Source organism: Polyodon spathula, chromosome 46 (assembly GCF_017654505.1).
Source record: "Polyodon spathula isolate WHYD16114869_AA chromosome 46, ASM1765450v1, whole genome shotgun sequence".
Lineage (NCBI taxonomy): Eukaryota > Metazoa > Chordata > Actinopteri > Acipenseriformes > Polyodontidae > Polyodon > Polyodon spathula.
The window spans coordinates 1,462,904-1,474,619 of NC_054579.1; the positions used below are offsets into that span (position 1 = coordinate 1,462,904).

Genomic DNA, 11,716 nt, shown 5'->3' on the forward strand with positions numbered 1-11,716 from the left:
ATGTAAGCCAGTTCTGCTGACTGTATTAAGTACACAGACTGGACAGTTAAGTGCAAGTTTATTATAAAAGACCAGGAAACACCAAATCTAAATGGCACAGGGTTCGAATCAAGCCGTTACCAAAACAATCGCTATCGTTAATGTAAAAGAAACTTAAAACGAGAAACGCCACTGCAGAACAGTTAACAAGTCATAAAAAAAAAAAAAAAAAAAAAAAAAAAAATCAAATGACAGCACAAAAAATAAATAAACTGACATGGCAGCAAGTTGTGATTGGATGAAATCCAAGAAGGCAGGGCACTGATTGGTCAGAAAATATTTAACCCTTTGTGTTCTGGACTTTCCCGTGTTCTTTAATTTCCAAAGATAGGACTGTACAGCTCTGGCCAAAAGTTTAGCATCACCTGGTTTTAGGATCGAGACGTAATTCAGATCTTTTATTATTTAACAGCCCTAATTAAAGAAACACAAAGATATTGCAAAAGTCTACCGGAAGCACTAATACTAGTAGAGTGGTACTTCATGTCAGATTTTGAAATGACTTTTTTCAATGGCAGTTTTTCTTGTGTTAAGTATATGGGAAAACTACAAAGCGGTGTGTAATTCAATGTTACCATCATTCAGCGGGTTTAATTCAACTTCATGAAGCTAAATTAATTCATTCCACATAGAGGGGGGTGCTACACTTTTGCCCGCAGCTGTATTACAACCGAATGAGGTTTGGAACATGACAGAAGAGACTCCAACTTCATTACAAACACAGGATGAAGTGCAAATGATCAGCCCTGCTTTTCTCTCCCCTTCGAGAGTTTCAGAATCAAAACCACACACAGGAAAATATTCTGCTCGTGAGAATCGCAGATCGTTTCTCAATGTAACGCTCTGACAGTTACAGGTGGTTTAGGGATATTGATCTGTGGGGTTTCTAAAGTGCTCGATTTTAACCTGGGGTTCAGGACTCCCCTCAATGAAGTCTGCTACTGAAATGATCAGGAGCTTGAAGTTAATCATATCGTTCCTCCCTTCTAGCTGCACGAACAGCCCCTTAATAAACCTCCAGATCCACAGGCGAGACGGATTCATGCTGTGATGAGGATCAGACTGTTCAAAATCCTGCCACCTGCCTGCTCATTTTATTACTATACCTGAACATGGGGAGGGAGCTCTGAACCCCAGGACTGGGTGCACCAGCAGCAGCAGCAGGGCTAGTGTGAGTTTGTAACCCTGCTCAAACTCCTGCCTCCTGATCATTGCAATATTAATAATACTAGACTTCACTGAGGGGAGCTCTGAACCCCAGGACTGGGTGCAGCAGCAGCAGCAGGGCTAGTGTGAGTTTCTAACCCTGCTCAAACTCCTGGCTCCTGATCATTTCAATATTACTAATACTAGACTCCGTTTAGGGGAGCTCTGAACCCCAGGACTGGGTGGAGCAGCAGGGCCAGTGTTTGACTCTCAATGATTACAGTACTGGGAATACTTTCTTTCAGCTTTGCATGTTTTATAGTCTAAACAGGGGTGTGAGACTCCACTCCTCCAGGGTCCTCTGCAGGGTCTCCTGGTTTTCATCACAACTTCAGCTCTCAATTAGCTCCAGCCTTCTCGGTATTTGTTCAATTGGACGTGTTTAATATTTTTTACAGCTGATGATAGAGACGCACTTGGCTCAAGCTACACAACCTGTGAAACATTGCCAGGACCGGGAGAGAAGTGTTAAACGTGTCCAATTAATCAAGACCTCGGGTGGAAGGAAAGCGGGGAGACACTGCGGCTCTCCACGAGCTTCACACCCCTGCTCTAGATAATATTACGGGCGGGAAGAGAGAGAAGAGGAGGGATTTAAAGACCCAGATGAGAAACGTCCATAGAAATCCTGTGTAGGGAGTGGTACAATATACAATGACACACACACACATACATATATATATATATTTCTCTATATTTAAAATGTCCCGATTTGTATTCCTCTGATCTTGTCTGCGGGGGGTCTGGCCCCTCTACCTCTGGCCGTAGTGCCCGTTGAAGTGGTTTCCTCCGGGGGGCTGAATGTGAATCGAGTCCAGGATCGGTCTCAGAGCCTGTCCGAACGGCCTGGGAAGAAATCCGACAATTAGAAGCAGGCTTGTTCCTTTACTGACAAGGGCTCTCTAAGCAGTGACACACATTGTGGTGTTCATGCCAGGCACAAAGGCTGTGCAGAGATTAGTAGACTGCAGTGGTCATGCAGAATTGCGGGGAATCAGAAGAGATTCTGCCCATCATCAAACGCAGAGTTGCTTTATAGATTAAGCTAGACTATGCGCTGGCTTTAGGTCTCGGTACAGTAGGAGAGTAGGAACGAGGGTAAACATGTTATTCCTCAACTCCTTCACGCATTTAAAATGTAGAAAATAGCTGAATAGTTTTGGACACATAATAAATATATTTTTCATTGAAAAGGTTTTCAATTTTTTTTTCTATTGCTTTATATGGAAGGGGAAATGGCATATGAGGTTATCATGCATTTGCTTGCTAGTCTTCAACATATCCCCATAGACAGACATACAGATAGAAATACAGACAGACAGACAGATACAGATAGATAGACAGACATTTATATAGATAGACAGATACAGACAGACTGATATACATGCAGATAGACAGACACAGACACATTTAGATAGATACAGACAGACAGACAGACATTTATAGATAGTTAGACAGATAAACATTTAGACAGATAGATAGACACAGACAGACAGCTAGATAGACACAGACAGACAGCTAGATAGATAGAGACAGACAGACATTTAGATAGATACAGACAGACAGATTCATAGACAGACAGACAGATAGATAGATAGATAGATAGATAGATAGATAGATAGATAGATAGATAGATAGATAGATAGATAGATAGATAGATAGATAGATAGATATGGATATAGATAGATAGATAGATAGATAGATAGTGTGTGTATATAGATAGATAGATAGATAGATAGATAGATAGTGTGTGTATATAGATAGATAGATAGATAGATAGTGTAGATAGATAGATAGATAGATAGATAGATAGATAGATAGATAGATAGATAGATAGTGTGTGTATAGATAGATAGATAGATAGATAGATAGATAGATAGATAGATAGATAGTAGATAGATAGATAGATAGATAGATAGATAGATAGACAGATAGATAGATAGTGTGTGTATATAGATAGATAGATAGATAGATAGATAGATAGATAGATAGATAGATAGATAGATAGATAGATAGATAGATAGATAGATAGATAGATAGATAGATAGATAGACATTTAAATAAATAGACAGACAGAGTCTAGAAGAGTGTTTTTTTGGTCCCCACATGAGGTCACTGTGTATGAAAGGGTTAAATAAGATGTAAGCTTACTCACGTTTAACCCTGACTACACTACCCTCTCCAAACAGCAGAATTTCCCTGCGGTCCCTCATTGGAACGTCATGTTAGTTATGCTTGAGGTTTTAGGAGTCGTTTCGGACCGGCTGTGACCGAGAGGGGCAGAGCTATCCAAAGCCAATAGGAAGGCGCCAGGATTTGATTGACCCCCGTTTGATTTCAGCTTCCTCAGCCTGGATAGCTCTAGGGTTGGTTGGCTCCAACGGCCAGGAATACATTGTTCACATTGAGCAGCAAAGCCCTTGCAAGCCAGCGCGGAGTGATGCTTCAAGAAAGAACTGGAGTCAAAAATAAACAGACTGCAGATTTTAAAATCACGATTCAAAATGAAATACAAGCTTGCTACATTTCTTACAAAACTGCGCCTTTGAGACCTATCACTGCATGACAGGTAAGCTGTATTACTTTGATAGCTACTTTAAAAAGGAGTGAATTCACAACAGGGGTCAATTTAATGAACCCACAGCCCACCAGGACAGAACGCGGATGGATTTCATTGGAGCGTTTACAGCACAGCAGAACAGCAAGGATCTATTTTTAAGGATAATCTCTGAATAAGCAAGAACTCCACAGTGCGGCGGTAAATGCTGTTCAAACTGATCCCAAAGACTATAAAAAAAAAAAAAAAAAAAAAAAAAGCATCATACACTACAAAGCTAGAAATAATATATAGGAATATGTCAGAGCCCTTGCATTAAAATCCTTAATGGAAATCCTGAACCAAACTGAGGGGCGTTTTTCTAGTCTTACTTCCATCTCTGGTCTGTCTGTCTGCGACCGCTCGCCACACAGGCCCACTCGGGTTCTTTTCCCTTCTAAAATCACGACCCCACACCCGGGATTTGAAAGAAACAGCGCCGCAGCGCACTTCCATAACCCTTCGGTGTATATATACACACACATATAGATATATAGTGGCACAGGTGGGAGAGACAGGAAAAATGTAGTCCAGGAGGGGTTCTAAAAGACTACATTTCCCAGAATGCCACGAGAAAGTGCCACGATTGGATTCACCTGGCTCCAAATCATAATGCTTATCACCTGCCTGCAATAAGCAAAAATGTGTGTGTGAAGTGAGGCTGGCATGAAGAGGAAACCTCTGTTGAAAAGGTAGAGCGAAGACCTTTTGAATGGTGTGTGTTAGTGTGCAACGCTGTGTGTTAAAGGGATGCTTTGACTGGTAAATGGCTTAGCCATCCAGTGGGAAACGAAGAAAAGTTTAGTAAGTACTGTTTTGTTTTCGTTTTATTGTAAATATTATAATTGGCATGCAAGTGCTTTAAAACACTTTAAATCTTGTGTCTGGGTCTATTTCAAAGGGGCTACGAACCTTGAAATTGGTGAAATCTTTTACATTACATATCTATCTATCTATCCATCTATCTATACACACACACACACACACACACACACACACACACACACACACAGTGATATAATACGACTCCTACTGCACAGTGGTTTGATCCAGTCCTGGTTTCACTAGGAGTTTAATAATAAGACACACCTGAGCCTGTTACCTAGACACACTGGGGGCTGCTCAAGCTGGTAGCAGTGAAACCTGGAATGGGTGACAGCGCGCTGCAGTGGGAGTCCTATTTCCCTGGCTGTACTCACGTGGAGAGCACCTCCGAGGGGAGGTCAGTGATGTATGCTGGGATCTTTGCCCCCGTCAGGAACTGGGCCACCTCGTTACTGAACGTGTTGCAATTGTGTTCAAACAGACGATACCGATCCCCCCTAGAACAAAACAACAGGCAGTGACAGTGAGAGGAGACCACAGCAATATACAACTACAGCAAAGCAACAGGACAGCGAGAGGAGACCACAGCAACATACAACTACAGCAAAGCAACAGGGCAGCGAGAGGAGACCACAGCAACATACAACTACAGCAAAGCAACAGGACAGCGAGAGGAGACCACAGCAACATACAACTACAGCAAAGCAACAGGACAGCGAGAGGAGACCACAGCAACATACAACTACAGCAAAGCAACAGGACAGCGAGAGGAGACCACAGCAACATACAACTACAGCAAAGCAACAGGACAGCGAGAGGAGACCACAGCAACATACAACTACAGCAAAGCAACAGGACAGCGAGAGGAGACCACAGCAATATACAACAAAAAGATTTAGAAATGTCACATTTTTCAATTGGTCCGTTTTTCCTTCCAGTAAGTATATGGGAAAACTACAAAGCCGTATTATATATATAGAGGGTGATGCTTTTGGCTACAGTTGTAAAGGTTGCTGCATTGTGTTTCAACCTGTTTATACCAGGGCGGTAAATTAATTAACGCGTTTGTCATTCAGAAGATTATTATATAACAAAATGAATGCAGATTAATCGTCCGTCTTGTTACGTTGAAACCATCAGTTTTGAGAAACCCAAACTTACTTAGTTTTACCATTAGAATCCCCTTTCACAGAAGAAAAAGTGCAACTGGCACTTTGTATAGAAGACCTGCAAAAACAGGCTCAAAGAACAGTAACACCGCCATCTGGTGGTGAGCTCGCAACACAACAAGTCCTGATTACCCCACAGCAAAGCAACAGGCAGGTATAGCGAGAGGAGACCAAGCCAGCACAACACTCGGGGTGACAGACGGCATTCAAATCCCTAAACGTGCAAACTTTAAAGAGTGCTGTTAATGCATTAATCAATCAATAAATGTGTTAAATCCGTACCCAGCATTATATTTCTAAACTGCCGACTTTTTTTGAAATTTGTCATTACTTACCACGGGTTATAAAGGGGGCTTGAGCTGACCCAGTCCGACATCATCAAAAATAATTAACGACCAATCAGCACCCAGCCATGTGACATAAGAGGAGGCCTCGGCTTCCCATCAGGGAGAGGAGGGAGCTGAGGAAGCAAGCTGATGGTTGTGCTTGCTGGGTTTTTTTGGTTTTTGAATTTTCTGGACTGGTGAAGGCATCGCCCAGCCTGGAAACCTTTATTTTTGTAAGTCTTGTTTTGTGTCTTTCTATTTGTGCTTTAATACCTTTGTTTTGGCCCTTGTGTCCTTTTATTTTGTGTTTATTTATATATAAAAAGTATTATTTTTATGAACTGTAGTCGGTCTCTGAGCCTCTCTCTTCACTATAAAATCAGCAACAAACCTCCTTCAACCAAAGTCTCTCTACAGGGAAGGGAATCAGACTCCCGTTTCACAGCAGTGTCACCCATTCCAGGTTTTACTATGAGTAATAAGACACACCTGAGCTTGTTCCCTAGATACACTTGGGGCTGATCAAGCTGGCAGCAGTAAAACCTGGACTGGATCACACTGCTGTGCAATAGCAGTCTTATTCCCAGCCCTGTTTCTATATAATCAAACACCCACTGCTCCTTTATGGATTGAAGTGGTGGCGCTGCAGTTAGTCCTCCTCACCTGTAGGTGGACTCTCCCAGCGAGGAGAGGTAATCCATGAATATCTCCTCCGTCACCTCTGTAGTTCCCAGATCCACCACTGTGTTGGGGGCACCAAGCATCGTTCCGCCCTGAAAACACACACCCGGGGGTCTTCACTCAAACGTACCCTCTCATATAAACCCTAAACACAGCTGAAGTGGTCATTAGACCACTGATTCTCAACCCCGATCCTCGGGGTTAAGGGTTTAGTTAAGCTCAGATGGAATGAAAACCAGCAGCCACAGGGGGGTCCCCAAGGACTGGGGTTGAGAACCACTAGAGAAGTCATGACTTCGTCAGAGCATTTTCCATCACTGGGGGTGGTATGGAGAATCACCCTGGTTTGCGCCAACCACCTAAGCCGCGTGCCAAGAGAAAAATGATTAATATGCTGTTGTGCTTTGTGTATTTCCTTCAACTCAATGTAAAGGCAAGCTTGTGGAAGTTACTGAGAAGGACAGGATCCTTATCTGGGTGCGCTATATGAAGGATGTCTGTGTCTTCTAATCTCTTGCAGTGATGTATCTTATTAGCAGGGTGCGTATCAAATGCAGATCTTACCGCCGGCTGTATGTCACAATACGTTCTGTATCAAGACACTAGTGCATCATTACACCATTAACAGCTGCCTACAATGCCTTTGGAAAAACTGCAAGAACTGTGTACTGAAGCACAACTAATGTTTACAACCCTCTTAAGATTTTGTCTATACTAGCCTGTGTGTTCCCAGGAGCAGGCTAGGTTGTTCCGCTTGATCAGATCACTCTAATTAACTAGATCTTCTCATTAGCACGCTGCCGTCCGGACTCTTTTTGGTCAGTTCCTGGGGATTTTTCAGTCCCACTTGGGCGCTGCAATGGGCCCACAGAGGTTTGTGACAATTCTCACCCAAGCCTTTTACTTGGGTCTCCAAGCCCGAGCTCTAAAAACGGAAGGACCATGTTAATTAACGAGGTGCAATGCTTACCGGCTGACAGCTGGAAATACCTTCCCCTCCGTAGAAGAACTCGTCACCGTGGATCACGATGGCAGTGTGCCTGTGAGAGAGAGCCGGTTAGAAATGCGCCACGCTGCCTGCAGTCAGCCCCCATCTAGTCTGATCTCGGGGACTTGGGGGTGCAGTGGTTAGAGAAAGGGCTCTTGTTACCAGGGTTCCCGGTTCAAATCCCAGCTCAGCCACCGACTCACTGTGTGTGACCCTGAGCGAGTCACTTCGCCTCCTTGTGCTCCGTCCTTCAGACGAGACATAAAACAAACGCGGTCCTATTGGAAAGGACTCTGCAGCAGCCACTGCCTCGCTGTGTGTGTGTGCGTGTGCGGGACCCTGAGTGAGTCACTTCACCTCCTTGTGCTCCGTCCTTCGGATGAGACATAAAACAAGCGAGGTCCTACTGGAAGGGACTCTGCAGCAGCAGCAGCAGTTGTTGATGATGCAGAGTTCACCCCCCTGGTCTCTGGAAGTCGCTTCGGATAAAAGCCTCCGCTGAACGACTGATCAATAATAAGAAGACTCTCCGAAGCTAAACAAGAACGGGCCTGGTCAGCACCTGGATGAAATTACAAGCATTTGATCCACGTCGCTCATTGATTTGAATACGTTTTGGTGGGTTGTAACTGCAAACCAGTGCGAGTAACACTGTTTGATACTGCTCTTTTTTTAAATCGCTCACAGTGGTATTTCTGTGTTCTGGCGATTCCCGCGCAGCCCCTGAATGAAAACGGAGCGGGTTTTACAGCTGGCACGGATACAGTACACTCTCCCGCTCTCCTTTCATTATTGGCTCCATCACTAAATGATCGTTTGCTCTTATAACCTAGCTCACAAGTGGCAAGCACTGTAATGCATATCATATCGTGACTTGCATATCGCGACACGTATCAGGACAGTAGTGTATCAGTACAGCCCTAATTGAAAACTCAATAATAATAGTAATAATAATAATAATAATAGACTTACCATATGCCATCAAGCTGTTTCCCTGTAAAGAAATAAGAAACTCATAACTTGGAATGTTGCTTAACTTTTTTGTGAAGATATAAAAAGCACGCACTAGCCTCGCACTGTTGCACGACTAACAGGTCACTGCAGAGATAGCTTGCTCTAACCCTACCTTGCTGCATCCTGGTTCCCACTACACTGAGGTACAGTTATTAGCTGCACTCACTGTAAACTACACTGGATTTAAATCCGAAGCTTGCACTGAAACCCTGCACTGCCTCGCAACACCTGTGTGAGCCGCCTTGGATAAAGGCATCTGATTGAACGGTGCGTCGACAGCAAGATGGACACAATGAACTGTATACAGTTAACCCATTACAGCCCTTGTCCTTATGCGAGGACAGGCTTCTTTGTCATTTTTTGGGGGGAGCATTTGTAACTGCCAGCTACCTGTTATTTTAATTATTCTCTTTAACTATATTGTTATGCTGACTTAAAGCTAATTCTATATGTACGGTATCAAATTAGATAAATACAGCTTTAGTTCAGATTTATTTATTTATTTTTTTCAAAGAACAATTCACTTGATAATTAATGAATAGGTTAACATGGCCCCCAATTTAAAAGTTGGTGGTGGAGTTTTTACTAGAAACGGAACTTAAAATACTCAAAGGCGACAAACTAGTCCATAAAATGCCTCTGCCAGGCACACCTGTTCATTACACAGGCCTCGAATGAGATTGACTGAACAGATTCAATTATTTTAGTCTGTCTGCATATGACATGCCTTTTAAGCCCGGAATAATTCTGGTCGCTCTTCTTTGCACTCTTTCTAGAGCAGCAATATCTTTTTTATAGCGAGGTGACCAGAACTGCACACAATATTCAAGATGAGGTCTTACTAGTGCATTGTACAGTTTTAACATTACTTCCCTTGATTTAAATTCAACACTTTTCACAATGTATCCGAGCATCTTGTTGGCCTTTTTTATAGCTTCCTCACATTGTCTAGATGAAGACATTTCTGAGTCAACAGAAACTCCTAGGTCTTTTTCCTGTGCTTCTTTGTGAAAGAAGCACACGTCACTGCTCTTCAAAAATCAATCTCGAAACTTTTACTACCTGTAGCTTTCCACCTACCTCTTCTGAAAAAAAAAAAAAAAAAGCTGAGAGAAGTTGAGAACTTTCTAGAAAAGCTTAACTTTCTTATGCAACTGATGCTATGAAAGTTTGACCTATTTGTTTCAGCGTTTGTTACCAAAAACTACAGAGTCCTACTCATCTTATTTCCAGAATCATGCACACACACACTATCTATCTATCTATACACAACACTATCTATCTATCTATACACACACACTATCTATCTATCTATCTATCTATCTATCTATCTACACTATCTATCTATCTACACTATCTATCTATCTATCTATACACTATCTATCTATCTATCTATCTATCTATACACACACACTATCTATCTATCTATCTATACACACACACTATCTATCTATCTATCTATCTATACACACACACTATCTATCTATCTATCTATCACACACTACACTATCTATCTATACACACACACTATCTATCTATCTATCTATACACACACACTACTATCTATCTTCTATCTATCTACTATCTATCTATCTATCTATCTATCTACTATCTATCTATCTATCTATCTATCTATCTATCTATCTATACACACACTCTATCTATCTATCTATCTATACACACACACTATCTATCTATCTATCTATATACACACACTATCTATCTATCTATCTATACACACACACTATCTATCTATCTATCTATATCTATCTATCTATCTATCTATCTATCTATCTATATTACATCTATCTATCTATCTATCTATATACACACACTATCTATCTATCTATCTATACACACACACTATCTATCTATCTATCTATATACACACACTATCTATCTATCTATCTATATACACACACTATCTATCTATCTATCTATCTATATACACACACTATCTATCTATCTATCTATCTATCTATCTATCTATCTATCTATCTATACACACACACTATCTATCTATCTATCTATCTATACATCAAAAATTACACATATTAAAATGCAATACATATGAATGACTTATATTTTACGGGGGGGGGCATTTTCTATTAAATGTTCGCTACAAAACTAAATGCCCCCCCCCCCCGTAACAATTACAATCCGTTCTCTATCTTGTCCACACGCAGTATTTTCGGCTGTACATTAATTCGTGTCAGGCCGGCCATTGCTTATTAGTTCACTAATAACGCAGAACCACCTTCCGCTCACTGTCTTGAATCCCCGGTCTCGCCTACCCCCGCAAGCCGCTCTCGCCTTGCCTCTGCCGGCGGGGTGGAATCGCTGCCTTCGCCGTACTTACCCAGCATGATGGGGCTGAGCTGGCGGGCCATCCCTCTAGAAATGTCGTAAACGTACAGTTTCACGGGGTAGACGGCTGGCTGATCCATCGCTACCCAGCTTCTTAACAATTAATATTTAATAAATAAATAACAAACTGCGGAGACCTTTAATTAAAATAGCAATTTCATAAAGACACGGCCGCTGCCTTACAGACAGTTTCAAAGCGCGGCTCCCCTTGTTACAGTGAAACCAGCAGCCTTCTCTTTGTTTACGCAACCAGCTGTTTGTTTGTTTGTTTGTTTGTTTGTTTGTTTGTTTGTTTGGCTGTGTCATTGCAAGGTTTATAAATCAGGCCACCGGCTATTATAACCTCGTTACATCACAATAGTCAAACAGTAACTTATATTATGTGAAACGTCATTCAGTCATTTTTTAAAACAAAAATGTATTTATTTATTTCAAATTTCCAACAACAACAACAAAAAAATAGTTTTGGACCGGTAATAATTATATGTTTCTTTTTTTTTTCTCG

At 41.8% G+C, this 11,716-nt stretch overlaps 1 protein-coding gene across 1 annotated transcript; it reads right to left on the minus strand.

The window, feature by feature from the left end:
* Window positions 1-1,305: 1,305 nt before the first annotated feature.
* LOC121306180 (desumoylating isopeptidase 1-like) lies at window positions 1,306-11,456 on the minus strand. The gene is made up of 6 exons (XM_041237928.1): window positions 11,204-11,456; window positions 8,803-8,824; window positions 7,813-7,882; window positions 6,825-6,934; window positions 5,041-5,163; window positions 1,306-2,091 (listed from the first exon to the last, which is right to left on the minus strand). Exons 1-6 carry the CDS (start codon window positions 11,289-11,291, stop codon window positions 1,998-2,000), a joined length of 507 nt encoding a protein of 168 aa, XP_041093862.1. The 5' UTR covers window positions 11,292-11,456; the 3' UTR covers window positions 1,306-1,997.
* Window positions 11,457-11,716: the final 260 nt, after the last annotated feature.

Excerpts from the sequence above, each read along its gene's own strand:
- LOC121306180 (XM_041237928.1), bottom strand. The coding sequence starts at position 11,291 with ATGGATCAGCCAGCCGTCTACCCCGTGAAACTGTACGTTTACGACATT. Across the intron at positions 5,164-6,824 it reads CTGGGAGAGTCCACCTACAG|GGGGGATCGGTATCGTCTGT; the intron begins GTGAGGAGGACT and ends GTTTTGTTCTAG. Across the intron at positions 2,092-5,040 it reads CCCTCGGAGGTGCTCTCCAC|GCCGTTCGGACAGGCTCTGA; the intron begins GTGAGTACAGCC and ends ATTTCTTCCCAG.